Raw genomic sequence first — 22,926 nt, 5'->3', positions numbered from 1 at the left:
GAAACTATTCCAGACGTGTCCTCAGTGGAATTGAATGCAGCGGTAGACCGTCTGAAAAGAAAGACTACCGCTCCGGGTCCGGATGGAGTGCACGGTAGAGTGTGGTCCCTTGCGTTGTCACATGGATTGGACCAACGTTTCTGTGATCTGTTAACAGAATGTCTTAAGAGCGGGAGGTTTCCGGAGCGTTGGAAGATGGGCCGCCTTGTTTTGTTAAGAAAGAGCGGCAAGCCAGCGGATTCACCATCTGCATATCGTCCGATCGTCCTGCTGGATGAAGCGGGCAAGCTCTTCGAGCGAATTATCTCCAGTCGCATTCAGACCCACCTGACGCGGATAGGACCAGACCTGCACGAGGCGCAATATGGTTTTAGGCGGGGGCGCTCTACTGTGGATGCGATAGCTCGGCTGCGTGATATCTGTGAAGGATCCGTCTCCCAAGGGGGGGTAGCATTGGCAATATCCTTGGATATTTCCAATGCATTTAACACCCTCCCCTGGGACAAAATCTTAGACGGCCTTGCCGGACACGAATTACCACCTTATCTCCGCCGTATTGTCTGCTCATACCTCTGCGGGCGCCAAATTGCCTTTCAAAGGCAAGACGGCTGGGGTAGTCACAGTGTTGCATGCGGTGTTCCACAAGGTTCTGTATTGGGGCCTCTTCTGTGGAACATCGGATACAACCACGTGCTACGAGGAGGGCTCCCGCTGGGAGTCTGCACTATCTGCTACGCCGATGACACCCTAGTGGTGTCCACAGGCCGGGACTTCAGGGAGGCGCGACTTCGAGCCACAGCAGGAGTGGCACAGGTGGTCGCTCGAATCAAAAGCCTCGGGCTCAAAGTAGCCCTCGAAAAATCTGAGGCTATATGCTTCCACGGCCACCGTAGGGCCCCACCGCCGGGGGAAGAGATCGTCGTGAGTGGGGTGCCCATCCGAATTGGGCCCAGACTGAAATACCTCGGTCTGGTGCTCGATCCGCGGTGGACATTCCAGGGTCACTTTTCGGCACTGAGCACCAAGCTCAGCACGACGGCAGCGGCTCTTTGCCGCATTATGCCGAACATTGGCGGGCCGAGCTGGGGCTGTCGCCGACTTTTCGCGGGGGTTGTGCGATCACAAGCACTGTATGGGTGTCCAATATGGGCAGATAAGCTGCTGACGCGCAATACAGTCGTACTGCGGCGGTCACAACGAGTGGTGGCCATAAGAGTGGCTAGGGCGTATCGCACCGTCTCCTATGATGCGGTTTGCGTCATTGCCGGGACTGCACCTTGGCATCTTGAAGCCGCTGCCCTCTCACAAGTTTACTGGCGAAGAGCGGAGGCAAGAGCGAAGGACGAGGGCCTCACCTCCGAAATGCTGTTGGAATGGAAACGAGAAGCTCGCGACGCGGTGTTTCGCCGATGGCGTCGGGAACTGGACTCGTCTTGCGTGGGGGCATGGACATTGAACGCTGTCAGCCCGGTACTCAGGGAATGGGTGGACAGGCAGTGGGGTCCGCTCAGCTACCGACTGGTGCAGGCGTTGTCTGGCCACGGGTGCTTCGGCAACTACCTGCACAGGATAGGCCGTGAGCCGGCTCCCGCCTGCCATCATTGCAGCAGCCTACAAGATTCGGCTTCACACACCCTTGCAGACTGTCCAGCTTGGACAGACGAACGTGAGTCCCTCCGGAGCCTGCTGGGAGCAGACACCCAGCTGTCTCTGCAGACTCTTGTGGAGACCATGGTCTCCTCCGACGATGACCGCGCATGGAAGATCGTCGCCACTTTCTGTGCGACGGTAATGAAGAGAAAGGAGGACGCAGAGAGGGCCCGGGAAAACGACCCAGGGGCGGATCCTCTGCGTCGACGCAGAACCGGCAGGGGCAGGCGTCTATATGACCAGCGCCAGCCATAAAACAACCTAGAGAAAAAACGCGCGGGAGGTTTCCGTAGATACGCGCATACTGTAGCTATGCCCGCGGCAAGGAAACCGGATCCCCCGCGACGTAAGGTGGATAGGCCCGGAATGGAACGGCGATATTGTTTAATATCGGCGGCCATTACACGCTCCCGGGCCTCGGAGGGTCGCCATGACGCGGCAGTCGCCACACAGACGGCGGGGGTACAAGGCCTGGCTGTTAACCCCCGTCGCTCAGGGTGATAGACGGCCACCGTTGGGTTTTAGTGGGTATGGCTTCGCAGCGAGTCCCACATACCCCCTTGGACAGTAAAACTGCCGAGGGGGATGCGTAAAGGCATTTCCCAACGTAAAAAAAAAAAAAAAAAAAAAAAAAAAGGTAAAAGGTAAAGAAATCCTTGCTACATTTTGCATAGTCTACGCTTTAGTGTACGCGATAATAACATCTTAGCAAAATATATTTTACGTAAAACAATAAGTAGGTAGTTATGTTTAATTAGCATAAATTGTTTCGCATAGTACAATGTTTTACCGCAAAGAATAAAAAGTGATGGAAACGTAACCATAAATTAATAAAAGACTACAGAACTACATATTAAATCCTAAATTAAACACGTAACAGCACTAGGCACTAGCCGCAACCGCAGTCAAAGGTAGACGTGAGAACGCACGATATAACTATTTAAAATTTCAAGGCATCAGAAAATCCGTGATAAATCTACAGTGCAATTAAAACAGCACGTGTAGCAGCCCTAACCACAGCGGTATAATCAAAGGTAATCGGGCATTCTGATTAAAGGGATCATCGGTGCGGATATATGCGTCTTTCTGATGCGGCAGTGGCGTATGCTTGTAAATCACCTCCATGCACCCACATGTGCAACTTGTGTTTTATACTGTACATTTATTGCGAACGCGTTTACCGCAGATGGCTGGCGCAGTAAATTTGTTCGAATACAAATTATTTTTTACGCTAGTTCTCTTGCCGATAAAAAATATTGACGTAAGCAACGGATTACATTATATATTTTTTATAAAACTATGTATACTAATGAGCATTAAATATGATTGTATAAGAATCTAATGTTATAAACATATGTAACGGAGATAATATTTTGCCTTCACCATCAGGAGACTTATCTACTCCGTTATGCGCTCTTGTAAAAAAAAACCGGCTAAGTGCGAGTCGGACTCGCGCACGAAGGGTTCCGTACTATGGGGACCCCCACTTAATAATTTACTCTTTAATTTTTTAGTATTTGTTGTTATAGCGGCAACGGAAATATATCACTTGAGAAAAATTCAGCTTTCTAGCTATCACGGTTTATGAGACATGATATATTATAATATGTCGGGGAAAGGTGTAGAATGTGAATCTATTTTGAAGCGGGCGTTGCGTTGGGTAATCACATTTAATAACCGTTACGTTACACATTAAAATTAAACACTAGCAAAGAAAAGGTTAACAGTTCCAAGTAGTGGGAGGTCCGAACTCTTCGATGTTTGAATGTGAAGTGCCGACCCGAGGGAGAGCCTTCACCGGCTAAACCCGGTACAAGCATGAAGCAAGCCGCCAACTTCACTGTAACGACGGAGCTGCCACCTCACGGAACTCGTGCTTCGAGTCGAGTAAAACCAAACGATACTTATAACGTTGAGTTATAAAGAACTGAAATATTAAACTTTTATTGATGAATGTATAATAAGGATAACTTTTCAGTGGCTTTATCTGCAAGTATTAAAACTCGTTATTTTATCCTATTAATAATTAATTTCTAGTGGATCGCTTTTTCAGCGTATTTTGGAGTCCCTACTCCTTCTACGTATCGCGATGACACAATTATATTATATCGTTGTCATAATATATTTTGTCGAATGTAGATACACTTGAGATATACACCTGTATACCATTTCTACCTAGAAATGTTATAATATCAAGTAGATGAAATAAAAGTCTTGATTTAGAATGTTAAGGTTCAATTGTTAGGCGATTCTAGTACCTATGTAGGTAATCATAATATACATTTTTATGATACACTTACGTGATTGGCATTTTGGCAGGCAACAAAATTTTTAACATTTCACCACAATTTTTTTTATATTATTAAGTACCTGTATGTTGTTGAAATAATTCAATGAAGATTTATAGGCCAACTTCATTCTTCAAGTAAAATTACCGGATGATCTGGTTTTGGATTATAACATGACTAATCACAAAATTGTATAAAGCGGTAAATATTATAATAATTAATGCCTTACCTACGACCATAAATCTGGAATATATTTTATGAATAAATAATATGGATACTATTTATTTGCCGAAACAACTTGTGACGTATCGTAAGGTTTGGTTGAAATGTGAGGAAAAGTTGTTATTAATATATTTTAGTAGTTACATAGTATTTATTATTTTAAGCATATCTATACATTATCGAAGATTATATTATAGTACCTACTGACCATCTAGCTTGATGAATTAGTTATCAAAGCCTGCACGCGAGTAAAAAAATGTTGAATATGTATTATTATATCAATTGCATATTTATGTTTCAGTAATTTTAAAAGTTAGAATATGTTTATATAAATGGATAATTACAAATTACAATTACATATTTATATTTCGCTGCTGCTTATCTATCGACTAGAGTGCGTTGCATTTCACAGAAAATTTATGATAATAATGCACATGCCATTAAATAGGCGCATAAAAATCAGGGCAAATTAATAAGTGTAGAACAATTACTACGGAACCTTGGCAATAAAGCATCAATGACACTATGATGGATGTCATTGGTTTTACGTAACCGATAGCCCCATAAAAGAATGTGTTTTGAATATACCAAGAACAGTCGCACATCGAGCGCCGAGGTACTGGCGCGTCATACTCATCATTGTACACAATGATCGCGACACTGCTTGCCGTGCTCCTCGTCACCATCCTGGGGTACATCATCAACACCGTCAGCAAACCGAGAAAATATCCACCAGGTAATTCCGACATTTTACACCCGCGGCGGCCGCTGCCAAATCTCGCCGCCTGACGACTGATGCGTTCTTATTATAGAGCCGTTGTCAACATATTTAGATAGTGTTTGTTCCTAGTTGGCATGGCGAACGATGTGCTTGACTAATTATTTCACATTATTCGGTGATAAGATTTAAGCAAAGGACAGCGTTATCGGCGGTATCCGCTGATTGCTCTCAAATATCCTTTCGAAGTATCGGTCATTAGATAATTGGATTGCCTAATGTGCAAGTTGTTTAGTGGTGTCGGATATTTATTTGGAAGATGCATTTCAGATGCATATTCTGATGAAAAACTATCATAACAATGTACGTAATAAGTTGCCAGTAACTTAACATTTTTTGATAATGTGTGCATGTTGAAATATTGCGCAAAGCTGGTGTATGCAAATGATTAAAAATAATTTGCGAAATATCTCGTCGAATTTGTAATTGAAGGTGTGAAGTGTTGGACTACCATTAGTCCAAAATTACAGAAGAAAGGAAAAAAAAAACCCCTAGTAAATGCGGGAGTTAATCGTAATATGTATGCATAATATTGCATAATTATTGCCAGTGGAAATATGTTAAAAAATACAGGAAACTATTTATTATATATATTATGTATTATTTTCTAGCATGGTTTTATTAATGGTATAATAATACACTATATTTATTTTAAACATATTTAAAAATTTAATAGTAATGTAGTAAGTACTAAAATGTCTTTCTGACATTCTCAATTGACGAATATTGTAGTGAGACTTTCTAAAAAGTTATCTATACAAATTAAATTGAACAATGTTTTGTAATTTAATTAATCTCAAGGTTAATCTAAATATGGTGCCCCGAGATTTTGTTTCATTAATTTACTAGCTTTCCGCCGGCGACTCCGCCCGCGGTTTCAAAGAAAAACTCGCATAGTTCCCGTTCCCGTGGAATTTCTGGGATAAAACCTATCCTATGTTACTCGTGGATAATGTAGCTTTCGAATGGTGAAAGAATTTTTAAAATCGGTCCAGTAGTGAGCCTATTCATTACAATCAAACAATCAAACAAACAAAGTTTTCCTCTTTATTTTTATTAAGTGTAGATTAATTGGCGATTTATTATTATACTAGATTTCCGCCCGCGGCTTCGCCCACGTTTGCAAAGGAAAACCCGCATAGTTCCCGTTCCCGTAGGATTTCCGGGATAAAATCTATCCTATGTGTTAATCCAAGTTACCCTCTATATGTGTGCTAAATTTCATTGTAATCGGTTCAGTAGTTTTTACGTGAAAGAGTAACAAACATCCATACATCCATAATATATATTAGATTTATGGGATTAACAAAAAAGTAATTTTAAAGCATAATCTTTTCTCATGAATCTTTTATGTGGTAATCTATAAAATATGTTAGAACAATGGCGAATATTCTGGATTGTAGTTGTTATTCGATCCGACCCGTGTGGGTATACAATTTTATTCAATACTAGTTTTCCGCCCGCGGCTTCGCCCGCGCAGTCACAGAAAACCCGCATAGTTCCCGTTCCCGTGGGATTTCCGGGATTGCGTCATTTTCCCAGGATAAAAAGTAGCCTATGTCCTTTCTCGGGTATCAAAATATCTCCATACCAAATTTCATGAAAATTGGTTCAGTAGTTTAGGCGTGATTGAGTAACAGACAGACAGACAGAGTTACTTTCGCATTTATAATATTAGTATGGATTTGTAAAACTGCAACCTGGACAATATTGGAAATATAACAATAGGACATACGATATAATAAGGCTATTGTCAGATCGGTGACAAAATATAATGCAAAAATTACATAGCATTGCATATCAATCACCATTATATCTATACTAATATTATAAAGCTGAAGAGTTTGATTGTTTGTTTGAACGCGCTAATCTAAAGAACTACTGGGCCGATTTGAAAAATTATTTCGATGTTAGATAGCCCATTTATCGAGGAAGGCTATAGGCTATAGGTATATCATCACGCTAAGACCAACAGGAGCGGAGCCACGCGGGTGAAACTGCGGAGCGCAGCTAGTCAATATTAAACTCTGTATTCAATTTTGACCCATCATTCTTTCGGTTTAAAGTGGATCAATATCGAGTCTAAAGGAGTCGGTTACATTCAAATATACAGGTGAAGGTAATAAAAGAGTGTTCAAAAAAGTTAATAAAGAAAGTAATAATTACTTAAATAATGAAGTCATTATCAAGTGAAGGTACTGGTTTTTTGGTAATTTACTTACATTCTACATTGCTTACGTAAACAAAAAGATAATAACTAATTTAAAGTTCCGCATAATTTGTGTTTCGAGTCTGATGATCTACCTTTGATAAATCCCGTTAAAATAACAAATTCTTAAAATTTACGTAAAAAGGGTTTTTTTTTATAGTGATAAATTAATTTAAGCTTCTGTATGTCATTAGCAGAGAAAGCTTGCAAAGAAGCGCGATTTTAAAACTTAATCCATACTAATTACTTAATATGTATTATAAATGCGAAAGTAACTCTGTCTGTCTGTCTGTTACTCAATCACGCCTAAACTACAGAACCAGTTTTCGTGAAATTTGGTATGGAGATATTTTGATTTCCGAGAAAGGACATAGGCTACTTTTTATCCCGGGAAAATTGCACTATCCCTGAAATCCCACGGGAACGGGATCTATGCGGATTTTTCTTTGACTGCGTGGGCGAAGCCGCGGGCGGAAACCTAGTTCAACATATTATGTTTTTAGAGATATGTTTATATATTTTAGGCTTTATATATACCCTATAAACTACCTCGATAAATGGGCTATCTAACACCGAAATAATTTTTCAAATCGGACCAGTAGTTCCCGAGATTAGCGCGTTCAAACAAACAAAAAAACTCTTCAGCTTTATAATATTAGCATAGATGAGATAAAAAAAAAAACTATAAATCACATCTATGCACAAAAAATTACCCTTTTATAATGTGATTATTAAAGCAATAATCATAAAAAATAAATAATTTCGTGTCGAATGTTGTATTGTAGTATTTTATTTGAATATTATGCGCTTTTATTGCATATTTTTTTTTTCTGGAGTAATTATTAATATTTAATCTCATTGTTTAACATAATAAAAAATAATTGCTGAGACCCATTACTTAAAAACTTCAAATGCTTCTATAAATACACGGCCTGAACATTATGGCTATTACAAGGAAATTTTATTGATATTGTTATCTAAAAACCATTAAATATATCAAGAATTGGACAATTACATTGGTATTAATTTTAATTTGATTGATAAAAAGCGATACTTGCATGTAATTAATGTTCCATAAATGACTTACAATTAAAATAATCACAAGTAGGTATATCAGTAAGGCAGCGTTCGATCGATACAGTATCGTCAACTTTAATTAATGTTTCATATTGTTTTAAATACTTTTTTCTTTTAATAATGAATATATAATATGTAAATTTAATTTCATTACGCACTGTCGACCAGTCGCTGGCGACTCAGTCGCCGGCGACTGTGACTTACTATAGTTTAAATAGGGGCTTGCGCACTTAGTCGTCAGTCGTCCAGGAGTAAGTCCAGTCGCCGGCGACTGGTCGACAGTGCGTAGCTTAAAAACATATACTTCGGTGTATACGACCTATATCTTCATAACCAGCGGTTACTCCTATATTAAGATTTCCATATATACTATTAGATACGTATTCTCTTGCCATATATCATTTTACTTTGCCATTTATTATAGAAAAGAATTTTCAACTTTGTTCGCTAATTACAAAAAGACCAGCTATTAAAAAAAAAACTTGTATAAAATAGAATAAAATAATATAATTATATAGATGATTATGTTGATTGATTACATATTATTATGCATTTATTAATTATTTATCGATTGTGTGTAATTAAGTCATTCCTAATTAAGAAATAAGATTATTACTTTACGAAGGATTATTTTTATCGTATTGAAACACCAACAAATAATAATTTAACGATCGGTTATAACTTAAAACATTTCTTTAATTGTTTTCCAACCTAATCTAGAAAGCTGTTCATTTATTTACCTATGATTAATATAAAACATTTCAATTTAAAAAGCTTGATATGCTTGGCCTAGTTTTCGTTTAAATATATTAATAAACATAACGAGTCTAATTAGTTTTTGGTCTTGACTTCCACAACATTAATTATATTGATCAATAAATAATTAAGTTAAAAGTTTTTAAAAATGAAGGGGAAGTAATATTTCATCAAGCAAGTTAAATGACCCGATTTCTAAGCCCGATTGGCATAAATGAGCAACACGTTTAAATATTATGTATTATATGAAATAGGCAACGTATTTATTTTATCCTCCTAACAATTTTATATCGTACAATTTTGCACGCCTCATAAGCGAAGCGTTGAGGTGGGTACTACTGTCACTTCGCGCAAAACATCTGATTTTTCAAACTTAACATGTCTTTATGTATCATACATTGCACTTGTAAGATAATACATACACACACATATTAAGAAAAAACACTATTTTTAACGTTCATGATATTTTTGATGTCATTTTTGTTATTTAAACTAGTTAAAAAACAGTTTAAAAAAGTTCTGTCTTGGACGTCCGTGTGTCTGTATGTGCGGATCCTTTTTCTTGTTAACACGATAGCGACCGAAATACTTTACTAATCGAGTCTTTTTTTTTCTCTTACGCTTGAGTATGCTCAGGAATAGAACCCTTTCATTTTTCAGGGTCTGATTCGATGTGGTTTAATTGTTATTAAATAAACAAAAATAATAATTAATAAATATTTATTAAAAAAAAATTATGAGGCGTGCACTTTTGGATTTTCCAATTTTTTTTATTTATAATACAAAAAACTGTATTATGAAATAGGCAATAATAAATCGAGCTAACTCTATTGTGCCCACTCCATATACTATCAATTTGCAGAATTTGTAATTATGACCATGATGTGCCTTTATCTCTGCGTTTTGCTATTAGGTTTTATGTTATTTAGTTTTTTTGCCCCGTTTATTTTAAATCTTGTAGTAAATTATAAAATAGATCTTTGCTGTTAACGTATAAAACATTTCATTCTGGATTTTTTAATATACCTATGTAAACTTTTTTTAAATCTACCCCTAAGCACAGAATCCCTAAGTAAGAAGGAAAGTTTTTCAAGTTACGTAATTGTGCGAGTCTGCGAAATGCGCAATATTCCAGCCAGAGAATACATACGTACTCCATACATTCCTTCGACTAAGGATTAGCTTTTGACTGACTAGCAAGTGGAGACGGCTGACAGACGTCACCGTTTCAACCCAAGTTTCAACCGCATCCCCACTGCATGTCAAAGTAATGTCAAAGCCTCTACAACGTTTGATGTTACCCGGTATTCATTTACAATCGGTTTGTTCCTTGCTACATGTTAATCAAAGTGAAATCGATATTCCAGTAGTAGGAATACAATTACTAGTATAGTATTATATTATTTGTGGTACAATAATACTAATGAGAAGACATGAGTGTAAATCTAAATCTACCTTAATAATTAACGTTTTACAGCGGAAAACCACTCTTTAGTTACTAAAGCACGAAATGCTTATTTCAAATACAATATTTACTGGTGAATTCTAAGTATGTATAAAAATATTGTAATTACTGTAAAATTGTCTAAAAAATCTAATCAGATACTATAATACGATCAAAAATTATTTGAGAAAATGTAGTCCTTACGTATTTGCTTTTCTGTGAGGGGTTTATATACATTAGGTACCTGATAACTTTTAGGAAATGCACAATAATGTATTAAACATTTTTTACGAACACTTAAAACAATATTATTTTAAAATTCAGAGAATTTCTGGCGTATTTTATACGCAAAAACCTGTTAAAGTGTGGCAATTAGTAAAGATTAGAATGTGTTCAAATTCACTGAATACCCTGAGTAGTTTTGTAGACTCGCCTTTGTAGATTTCCCGGGATAAATTCTAGCGCAGCTTAATTCTTCTTTTTTATTCAGCATTTTTTTAATTGTATAAAACACATTTTATGTTAAAGGCTCGTGTTTCTGTAGAAACATTATTCATTGTGTGGAATAAGTTTGTTGTCAGTCATGTTTGATAAACTAATTTAGCTGTAATGTTAGTATTCCCGTTGCAAAATGCAGTAAAGGTTAATTTTTCAACTTTATATTATAGGTACATATTATAGGTAATTAATGGCTATCATATAAATATCTATTTGGGCTTTCAACTTACGCGTATATAAAAAAACCGGCCAAGTGCGAGTCGGGCTCGCGCACAAAGGGTTCCGTAGCAGCAAATATAATAAATTACAGTTAAATCAACCTATCTCAAAAACTATAAGAGATACTTTGATCAAACCAAAAATCGTTGAAAGAGTTAATTAGCATGCATCACCTCTATTTTTTTTAGAATTTTATACCCCGTAGTTATAAAAATAGAGGGGGGGGGACATACTTTTTACGACTTTGAGAGCTGATATCTCAAAAACCGTTCACTTTAAGAAAAATGTTTTTTAGAAAACTTTATATCATTTTAAAAGACCTTTCCATTGATACCCCACACGGGTATGTACATCGAAAAAAAAAATTTCATCCCTCAGTTACATGTATGGGGGGCCCCACCCCCAATTCTTTTTTTTACTATTTAGTGTCATATTTTTGTAGCGGTTCATACAACACATATTCCCATCAAATTTCATCACTGTAGTACTTATAGTTTCCGAGTAAATCGGCTGTGACAGACGGACAGACGGACAGACGGACAGACGGACATGACGAAACTATAAGGGTTCCGTTTTTGCCATTTTGGCTACGGAACCCTAAAAAACACCTTATAGTAAATTCTCTATTATTATGAATAAATATTGATATTTGATATCGAAAAAATTTAGATAAAATCGGTCCTTTTGTTTTTTTTAAAGATGCATAATAAAGTAAGCATACCTTCTGTTTATTTTAAACATGGTCAAATAAAAATTTACAGTAACAAACTATAATATTATGTATTCTTCATAGTGAGTACAATATAATATATTATGTATATTAAATGTTTTCATTATTTTATCTGAATTGTTAAAACTAAATCTTTGCTGTATTATATAGAATTATTATTTTCATTTGAAACTTCTGCAGCAAAACAGAGTTTTAAATTGTCCATTAAAAGGCGCGGCTCTGTATTTCATGGGTCTTACTCTTAACAAAGTGTGACTGTAGTTTTGCTGGCTGCCCCTTCAGGGAATACGAAATGTAATGTTACTAAAGTTAGGAAGTTGTTACATCGTGCCCCGAGGCGTACGAAGAGGTCCTCAACTCTCTTTGGTCGTGTTATATTTTCATTCGAACGGATTTATGATGGAACACTTTTCATGTTCTATGAATTGCCATCGTCGAAATGCCATATAACTGATATGTAAAATATAGCTATTTACAATTGTTAAACGTAAATGGATAAGTAAATAAAGTGGGACCAAACTTTATTATTATAATAGTATAAAAGCTTCTATACCAAGTGCCTTTTCCCAATAACAATTTTTTCCTGCCTATTTTAATATATGACCTATTTTTCCTGAAGAATTTAATATCGTCGGGGCGTCTATAAAAGACGTTAGCCGGTCAACGATCGCATTATCAATACATATTATAATATATTTACTAAGAAATATGTTTCTTATAATATTTATACTCGATAATATTTAAGGATAAAATATTACGAGTGCCACGAAAAATTCATAATATTTACATACATTTTTGGGAATGATGAAAAGAAACATTTAAATTTAAATGTAGTCTACATAATTAATTGTATTCAATGATCGACTTTTACATTATTGATACATACATTTTATCGTTAATTAATTTTGTATTGGTATTTTGGCATACTTACTTAAGTATATCTTGTTCTCATTTAAATGTGTTGTTAAACTCGAGGTAATATTTAATTGAAATCATTAATTAACAGGATTATCGATTTTAATGTACATCTATACTAATACATATTATAAAGAGGAAAGGTTTGTATGTATGTATGGTTTTCACGCATAAACTACTGGACCGATTTTGATGAAATTTGGCACAGATAATCTTTAGACCTTGAGAAAGAACATAGGCTACCTTATATTGCGAAATATGTACCACGGGCGAAGCCGGGGCGGACCGCTAGTGTTTAATAAATGCACACTTAACGTTAACATAACTTTACATTTCTTAAACCAGAGGCCATTGAATCAACTGAGCTTTGAATTGATTTATCCCAATTCAAAGCTTTACTTCGAGTAAACAAGATCAAAGCCTTCAAGAGAGATCTTTCGCATCGTTAGTACAATGTTCTGCATTGATAAATCACTAAATTAGATATATACCGTTGTATATATCTGATTCATGTTCATAGTTTAGTAGCTTTGCAATTTTATTTAAAAGTTAATTTATTTTTAAACATAACAATCCATACTAATATTATAAATGTGAAAGTAACTCTGTCTGTCTGTCTGTTACTCAATCACGCCTAAACTACTGAACCAATTTGCATGAAATTTGGTATGGAGATATTTTGATACCCGAGAAAGGATATAGGCTACCATTTATTGCGAAATATGTACCACAGGCGAAGCCGGGGCGGACCTCTAGTTAACTATAAATAGACATTTAAAGTTAACGTGCAGCAATTCTTAATTAACGATACTCGATTCTTTACAAATATTCTATTAATAGTAATAAACGCCTCATAATTTTTTTTAATAAATATTTATTAATTATTATTTTTGTTTATTTAATAACAATTAAACCACATCGAATCAGACCCTGAAAAATGAAAGGGTTCTATTCCTGAGCATACTCAAGCGTAAGAGAAAAAAAAAAGACTCGATTAGTAAAGTATTTCGGTCGCTATCGTGTTAACAAGAAAAAGGATCCGCACATACAGACACACGGACGTCCAAGACAGAACTTTTTTAAACTGTTTTTTAACTAGTTTAAAATAACAAAAATGACATCAAAAATATCATGAACGTTAAAAATAGTGTTTTTTCTTAATATGTGTGTGTATGTATTATCTTACAAGTGCAATGTATGATACATAACTTGACATTTTAAGTTTGAAAAATCAGATGTTTTGCGCGAAGTGACAGTAGTACCCACCTCAACGCTTCGCTTATGAGGCGTGCAATTGTAAATCAAACTAGTCATTGACTAGTTATTAGAACATACTGGCTAATTAAAAAATTAGGGCTTCTCTGTTTTATGCGCACCTTATTAACCAACATAACCAAAACGTGATATTTGATATTGACATTGAATTGTATCAATAATAATTGGCATTGAAAATGAATATTTCCCGTTATCAAGTTAAAGAAGAAATTCATTTTGTATTTGCAAAGAGCTCAAAGAGGAATTTAAAAGACTTTTAAAATGAGGAAAATAAGCATAATTTATTTGCGCAAGAATTTCTAAACAAATTGAATATTGCATATTTCGCTGATAGCTCTTTGCCTTTGAAAGGAATGTCCTAGAAAATATTTATCTCTGTCATTGAAAATATAATTTATTCACGTATCGGTTTTTAATTTTGCATTATCGACTTCTTTTTTGTATTCATTAACGTTTCTTTCCTTATGAATAGTCCTTGTTTTAAAAATACTACCGATTCGTATTTAAATACTTATTATTATTGAAAAAAATCGACACGCAATTCGATAGTTACTTTTAGAAATTTAAACTAAGTACTTAACATCAACTTTTCACTTACTTTTTATTGCCAAAAATATATTCTTTGATTTTAGTAGTTAACTGCCGGAAATAATTACTGAAATTATATAAATGAGGCAGGATTCGATTGGTTTTTTCGCGTTCCTGTACCGTAGTTCGAATCAAGATCGATTTTTTCTATTCTTTAAAAAAATTAAATATTTATAAGCATTTTAATGCCAAACATCTTTTTTCCTTACAGGTCCTAAATGGTATCCGTTCGTAGGATCGAGCGCGATCGCCCAAAAAGTAACGCTACAATATGGCTCCCAGTGGAAAGGATTTTCCCATTTGGCCAAAGAATATTCGACCCAAGTGCTCGGATTAAAGCTGGGTTCCGAACTTGTTGTTGTCGTGTTTGGAGAGAAAAATTTACGAAAAGTTTTCACTGAAAAGGAGTATGAGGGCCGACCAGATAGCTTTTTTATACGGCAAAGATGTTTGGGCAAAAGATTGGGTGAGAATTTAGTATATCTTTACATTATTGCTATTATAAAAACATTACTGTATTTAATGGGCTATGTATTGGTGGAAGAAATTCAGAAATCGGCAAAGTCATTTTGGTGTTAATCGTCAGCATTTTCTGAAAATTTTAATCTTGTATGACGTGTATTTAAACACAATTTTCACATTGACGTTTTTGAGAAATTAGTTTTAATGAAAAAATGAAATAAAAGTTATTGTGTAACTAAAGTGTGTTCTTATCAATAAGTGAATTTTTAATAATTTCCTGTTATTAGGTACTTTCGTCATTAATCGCTTGGTAAAAAAAATGTAGCAGTATATTTAAGTACCTAGATTACTATTGCATTATAAGTGTTTTTACCTACGTAACCTAAGTACCTACCCACTATAAAAAGGTCACAATTTAGAACTTACTAGTTCCAGCAAAGTGCTCATTAACACAATTTCGTACAATTACGGAAAAAGAACCAAGGTCCGGTTCGTTTCAATTCAACAGTCTAAAATTTCTATTTTGCGAAATAAATCACGTATTTCTTCGCTCACTTGCGTGCTCTGATTTGTCAAAGAGCATTTGATGCAAAATATTATCGACCTTAACTCCGAAGACATATAGGTTGTATTCCATCAACCCAGCCCGGACAGCCTATTAATATAATAAATCTACTCTCAGGTATTACCTTTGTCGATGGCCCTTTGTGGAGAGAGCATCGCCAGTTTACGGTGAAGAATTTGAAAAATGTCGGATTCGGTAAAACCGCGATGGAGACAGAGATTCAGACTGAATTGCAAAACATTTTGGAGTACATCGAGAAGAGTAAAACAAAAGCCATCAATCCGAAAGTGATACTTGCGGCGTCTGTTATGAATATTCTATGGAAATACACTGCAGGTGAGCCTTGGCAATCGTATTGTAATAAATAACAATTATTGTATAAAAATTACATTAACATGACGTCTGTAATTAATACGGTAATTAAAAAATATGATAAATGAAGCTGATAAAAGGCGCGATTAACGCGCGACGCGGGCTAGCCCGATCCTACACGAGCCGAGCCGTCCGTGGAGATGCGGCTCGGCTAAATACGGACGCAAGCCTGCTCGTTTAAACGACGCGGGGTAGCATGATCCTACGCCAGCCGAGCCGTCCGTGGAGATGCGGCTCGGCTAAATACGGACGCAAGCCTGCTCGTTTAAACGACGCGGGGTAGCATGATCCTACGCCAGCCGAGCCGTCCGTGGAGATGCGGCTCGGCTGAATACGGACGCAATCCTGCTCGTTTAAACGATGCGGGCTAGCACGATACTACGCCAGCCGAGCCGCCCGTGGCGGCTACACATCGCGCTGTTGAACCGAGCTGTCCGCTTGTTCGTTCTTCGTGTCGCGCTCTGTGACATCTGTTTAGACGGCGCGTATTAACACAAGCCGAGCCGCAGATGGTGCGCGCGCCTTTGATCTGTGTCGAAAAAACCGACAAGTGATGGATCGTGCAAACTTTGCCGAGCCGCGCCGAGCGCAGTTGTTTACACAGCGTGTGGCGCGGCGAACCACGAGCGGAGCCAGGCTCGGCTCGCGTGTTTGCGCGCCGTTTAAACGCTTAAGAGGTCATTATAATTAATTATAATTACCTTTATTACATTTACTTTTTTATAAATCCTACTACTATTATAAAGGCGAAAGTTTGTAAGTATAGATGTTTGTTACTCTTTCGTAATTAGGATTTACTTTTTTCCCACATTTTTATATATATTATTATTTAGTCCTAGATAGACTAAATTGACGATTGTTCAATTTGCCTCGTGTAAGTACATTTTACAGTCTGAATTAACCTTGGTTGGTGGTTTAAATGTAAACGAAGTGGTGGGTGTTCTCAGCGTCGAATTATACACGAGGAAAGTTTTTAAAATAATTATAACAGCTAGATGAATAGAGAGTGAAGGCGTTCATTAAAACCACTATTCAAACTGTTTCTTTATGCTGAAGAGTTATTTAGAATACGTAAACTCCTATTAGTGCATGAGATATATGGGTAAAACCGCGAAAAATTGTACATGAATTATTTTTTCAATGTTCCCATTTTATTTCTCATATGGCATCAACGTTTTTTGACAACAAGTGTTTTGTTAGATATGTAATAAAAGGTATGCTTGTGTTCTTTTAGATTATTTCATAAAACTCAATCTATCTCTTGCAGAAATATTTTATTTTATATTTTTTTTACTGGCTCCACTTTTCTGTCCATATAAAAAATATTTGTCCACCTAACACCCTTGTGACAAAAACTGATAACCCCTACGAAATGGTATGACTGACTCGCATTTTTATGAAAAATTTAAGTTATTCGGTTCTTATTCAACATGTACATAAAAATCTTTTAATGCACAAGGCCTTAATCGATTTTTTATTATTATTTAAAAAACTGTCCACTTTTTTTATACGTGTGTAACGTCACGTATGTAACGTCTCTAACTGCCATACTATAAGAATTATCAGAATCCTTCTCTTATTTTGTTGAGTGGCAACACTATTTGGCATGCTGGCAACATTTAAAAAACAAAAGCAGCCATTTTTTCTTTGAGAGAAATGGTGTTTTGTGTTGATGTGAGATTTGTCGCTCGAAAAAAGGGTATTTAAAGTGTTGGATTGCGAGGTAAGTATATATATTCTGTCTTATTATTATAAATCTTTACGTAGGTTTACTATAAAACTAAACAATCAGACTACTTCGTTGTTCTTAGCATTCACAATCGAGTAGTAATTTTAATTTAAGGTTATGTCGCCCGCATTTTTTGTCATGATTGTAACGATGTGTAACGAAATGTGTTACGTTACAGTCATGACATATTGTTAGGCTTAGAACACATAGGTCTATTAAAAAATTGCGCGAAAAAAGGACGATAATATTTTCAAATCTAAACGGCTGAACGGATTTTGATGTGCAAGATATCATTGGATTGGTCTTTATCTATAGTTTTCCATTACCTTAATATGTTTTAAATTACAGATGGCGTTGACGAATGCCGAAAGGCAAAAAAAATATCGAGAGAAGTTACAAGTTCAAAATCCCGAGAAATATAAAGAACTACAAACGAAAAATGCAGAAAGGAATAAAAAGCGGAAAAAATATCAATTTTTTTCAATACAATTTTGATTTATGCATCTTTTTGTTTTAATTCATTATTTTATGATATGAATTGGTTTTACCTACCTATATCTCCATTTTTTCCTGTCGTGTGAGTGTAAGACACCGTGTCGACGTTAACTTTTTAATGCTAGGAAGAAAAGATAACTGATATATGTACTAAGCTTTATAATGGTCATGTAAGTAACATTCAGTCATGTATGTAACGTTTGTTATGATGTCATGAATGTAACGGTACAATTTTTCGCGTTTATACCCATATATATCATATATATGTGCATGAGATATTTTACTGAAGCATTTATAATATTAAATGACGAATTTGTCTTTTTGTCAAATAAAGTGATATTTTGATTTAAATGAAAGTAGACTAATAATTTGCGTTCATCTTGTGTTTTTTGTTGTTTGATTATAAAAATCCAGTTATTTAATTTTAGAATTTTATGATTATATTCTTGAAATCATTAGTTTTCCTTAGTCGCTTTTGTGCGTTATATTTGATTATAGCATTCAGATTGGTTTAAAAAGCCAAAACGTCTAGACTCTAGAGTATACCTACCTAATTTCCTTCAACCGGCAACTCACGTACCCACCGCAGGGGCAATATAATATGAACAATCTCGGTTGCGCGGCGGTCGGAACAATTTCAGTTGTTCTCTAAATTGCCCCTGCTTGCCTATACACATTACAATTAAGTCATCAAGGTGCCCCAATATTGCCCCGTCTGCAGGTACGTGAGTAGCCGGCTTTATACACATTTTGTTTCAGGCGAAAGAATAACAGAAGATCGTTTGCAATACGTTATAGATTTATTCAGTAAGAGATCCAAGGCATTTACAATCGCGGGCGGTTGGTTGAATCAATGGCCTTGGATTAGATTTATTTTTCCCAAACTAAGTGGATACACGCTCATCAAAAACTTGAACCAGCAAATATCTGATATTATCGAAGTAAGTATATTATTCTTAATTAAGTTCACTTACTTAATTTTCAATGCAAGAAATATGTGAAATATTTTTACAACTACCTTTAAACACCTTTATTGTAAATTATTTTCAAGGCAACAATGCATTGACTGCTTTACTTCTATTTTTATCAAACTTCACAAAAAATATGCTTTACGTTGTTGATTTTTTTTAATAGATTAAAAAAATGTTAATTTATACGCTACTAGCGGTCCGCCCCGGCTTCGCCCGTGGTACATATTTACGTTTTCTCTACATAAAAACCATCCTCGTACTTCAAGGAATATAATAAAAAAAGAATTATCGAAATCGGTTCAGCCGTTCTCGAGTTATGCGCTTACCAACACATTTTGCGATTCATTTTTATATATAAGATAAGTCGTAAATTAATAAATGCCTAGTATTTTTAGTTTTTAATGATTGATAAAAAAATGATACTGGTTATTTTTTACTATTTTAAAGGAAACGGTTAACAAGCACAAAAACGGATTAGTTCCAGGAAGCGATTTTATTTATAGTTTTCTTGAAGAGATGAAGGAAAATAATGTGAGCTTTCACGGTAAGTCTGTTATAGAAGAGGTACAGGTTATTTTTAGATCAAGTATACATACTCTTTTTAAGTGATATTCCATGATATTTTACCTCGTATTTTGCTTTTGATTGTGTTTCCCACTTCAAAGACTTCCTACATTTCGTCCTACTCCTCACTACCCACTCTTACCAATCATTTTATTTAATAGCTTACATTTCAATTGATGTGTGAATATATTCTTAGATATGTTTATTAAAGTAAACTCCATTTGAATGAGTTCATTCCAATTATTTTCTTACATGCTTGCCCTTTTCCGTTTAGTATTTGTACATTGTAGTCTAAAAATAAGCCTAAAGACAACTTAACTCAAACAAATGCTTCAAAGAAAACTTGTCCCAACTTTATCTCGCTCCATGCACAAACAATTCGAACTGGAACCGAAGCATTTGCCAACATTTGCTACTATTGGCCTCAATTTAAAACAATTGCTTCCAGAGGAACAATTAAAGGCCATTTGTCTCGACATTTTGATCGCGGGCGCGCAAACTACAAGTAATGTGCTGGAATTCGCGATTCTCAGCCTTATTAGACATAAACATATACAAGAGAAAGTGTATGACGAAATACATAGTGTTATAGGGGAGGATACACCGAGTTGGAATGATAGTAACAGGTAATTTTTTATATTTAACTCTTATAAAACTGAAATTGGTGATAGTTTGGAGGTTAGGGATTTAGAGGTGCATTATGAAGATGCTAAAGGAATGTATGTCTTTCTTATTAGCAGACATTTAGTACTTGAAACAGTTAGGATTAAAATCAGTGAAATGGTTAAGTTAGGTTGATTTTAAATGATTGAGACAGTAAATTGGTTCATCTATTTGTGTTAAAGCCAATGAAGTACTCAAATGTAGTTTATTATTTAACTAAAGTATTCAAAACAGTGACTGCACTTATTATTGTATTATACTAGTTGCGTGTAAAAACCTTTATTTGTAACCTTTATCTTTTATTATATTTAAGACCCGAAATCCGCTGAATAGTCTATGCTTTTTGAATTAATACGATGTTTGACTTGCTTTTTTCAGCAAGTACTCAGTTTCGAAAAGTGACCTTTTCAAAAAACTACTTGAATAGAAGCCGCTGAATGTGTTTTATGAAAGAATGTAGCGGCCAGGAGCTTTTTCGATGGAGTAGCAATTTATTCCGAAGCGAAAATCTCTTTTTATAGTGTTTCATCCATTGAAGTCGGATTCTATTTTAAGCTATTTTAACGATTCCAGTTGTCAAAAGTGTTTGAAACGGAAGACAATTGAAAGGCCCGTTTTTGGTTATTAGGTTCTTATGTTCGTAATGAACAATGGAAGTGCAATTTGGTTTAAAATCATGGTGTAAGCTGAAAATTTAAGTCGAAAAAAATGTCTAGAGTATTATGACTTTCAAATTCTTCTAAATGCTCTAATTAAGATCACAATTTACAGATTACTATACACAATGGCGTTTTTACTAGAAGTCCAAAGGTTCTATACTATAGCGCCTCTTGCTGGTCCGAGACGTGTTCTCGAAGAAACAACTATTGAAGATTACGTATTACCGAAGAATACTACAGTATTATTGTCAATTGGGGACGTTCATTTAAGTCCTGATTTATGGGACGAACCTAATAAATTCAATCCAGAAAGGTTTTTGGATTCTAGTGGGAAATTGGTCAATACTGAACACTTTTATGGATTTGGTCTGGGTAAGATTTTGTACTTATTAACTTTGATAAATGTTTAATGATTGGTTATGAGTTCGATAACTGATGATAGGATTTTTTATAGTAACTGCGGAAACGGATGTTCCTAAAATAAAATTTACGAATAATGTAGAAACATGTCTTTTGCACCTTATTTTTGAGTTGTAAAAATCGAAGTCGCTCTGTAGACGAAGTCAGTTATTACTTATTACCCTTTTCAGCAAAGAGATTTTAAAATTTTTCTGATTCTTTATTGAAATTTAGTTTTTGAGTAGTTCTAGAGAATTAGACAGTGTGTTTTTTTTAATTTTACTAAATGAAAAACAAGGGATATTCTTTGTGTAATCTTATCATCTATATTATTATTTATTGTAGTTTATATTTTACAGGTCGAAGACGTTGTCCCGGCGATTCCTTAGCAAAATCATTTATTTTCATAGTGTTAGTGGGCATCATGCAAAAATATAGAATTGAAAGTGAAAATGGCGTCTTACCTGCTGAAGAGCCAATTATTGGACTAATATCTGGAGCGCGGCCGTTTTCCGCTGAATTCATTCCACGTTTCTGACTTAATTTGAATAAAAATAGTATAATATTTTAGCGAATTGAATGAATGATCAGAAGTTGCGTAATGAATGCGTAATCATCTAAATTATTTTTTGGGAAAGTGCTCATGTTCATAGACTTAAATACAGGGATGTCTTTCTTCTATCTTTATATTGAACACAATAAAAAGTTTTTTTTTAATAATATTAAGTTATTATGACCAAACAGGTTTATAAATAAAAGTGTTTGTTTTCCGAAGTAAGTACTTTTCATGAAATACTAGCGGTCCGCCCCGGCTTCGCCCGTGGTACATATTTATGTTTTCTCTACATAACAACCATCCTGGTACTTCAAGGAATATAATAAAAAAGAATTATCGAAATCGGTCCACCCGTTCTCGAGTTATGCGCTTACCAACACATTTTGCGATTCATTTTTATATTATAGAAAAGATTATGAAAAAATTGAAGGCTAAATGAAAATATTCACTTATAATACCACAAGAGCTTCAAAATTATCGGGTATTTTCCGATAGGTTCGTTGCAAACAAATGAAGGAGTCAAGTTTTCAGTTAAGGTTAAAAAATCACGAGCGCGAAGCGCGAGTGATTTTTCCTGAAAAACTTGACGACTTTATCTGTTTGCAGGGAACCTTGAGGGAAATGCCAGATAATTTTGAAGCTCGTGTGGTATTCGGGCGATTATTTTTCCGTCCCAAATGTCGGCCAATAATTTCACAATTGAATTCAACCTGTCAGTTTGACGTCAACGACCAGAGAAAATTTTCAAAAAATTATCAGTATAATACCATGTAGGTTGTACCACGTGACGTCGAATGGTGCAATTCTATTGGTCGATATTTGAGTCGGAAAAATAATCCTGA

General features: G+C 35.4%; 1 protein-coding gene across 1 annotated transcript; it reads left to right on the top strand.

Annotated features, from left to right (window-relative positions):
* The first annotated feature begins 4,689 nt into the window (after positions 1 to 4,689).
* On the top strand, positions 4,690 to 22,266 carry LOC149910983 (putative cytochrome P450 305a1). The gene is made up of 8 exons (XM_090105859.1): positions 4,690 to 4,896; positions 14,861 to 15,115; positions 15,794 to 16,012; positions 19,032 to 19,213; positions 19,691 to 19,787; positions 20,256 to 20,433; positions 21,242 to 21,501; positions 21,888 to 22,266. Exons 1-8 carry the CDS (start codon positions 4,809 to 4,811, stop codon positions 22,064 to 22,066), a joined length of 1,458 nt encoding a protein of 485 aa, XP_089961985.1. The 5' UTR covers positions 4,690 to 4,808; the 3' UTR covers positions 22,067 to 22,266.
* Positions 22,267 to 22,926: the final 660 nt, after the last annotated feature.

Source organism: Colias eurytheme, chromosome 1 (genome assembly GCF_061535395.1).
Source record: "Colias eurytheme isolate Ceu_HAF_F1 chromosome 1, ilColEury1 Martin Lab GWU primary, whole genome shotgun sequence".
Taxonomy (NCBI): Eukaryota; Metazoa; Arthropoda; class Insecta; order Lepidoptera; family Pieridae; genus Colias; species Colias eurytheme.
The sequence above is the reverse complement of the archived record's forward strand: the minus strand, read 5'-3'. Positions and strand labels throughout refer to the sequence as shown.

Bases quoted from the DNA above. Each gene is read 5' to 3' on its own strand.
- LOC149910983 (XM_090105859.1), top strand. From the start codon at position 4,809: ATGATCGCGACACTGCTTGCCGTGCTCCTCGTCACCATCCTGGGGTAC. The intron at 19,788-20,255 runs GTAAGTCTGTTA...AATTGCTTCCAG, and splicing joins AAATAATGTGAGCTTTCACG to AGGAACAATTAAAGGCCATT. The intron at 20,434-21,241 runs GTAATTTTTTAT...CACAATTTACAG, and splicing joins AGTTGGAATGATAGTAACAG to ATTACTATACACAATGGCGT.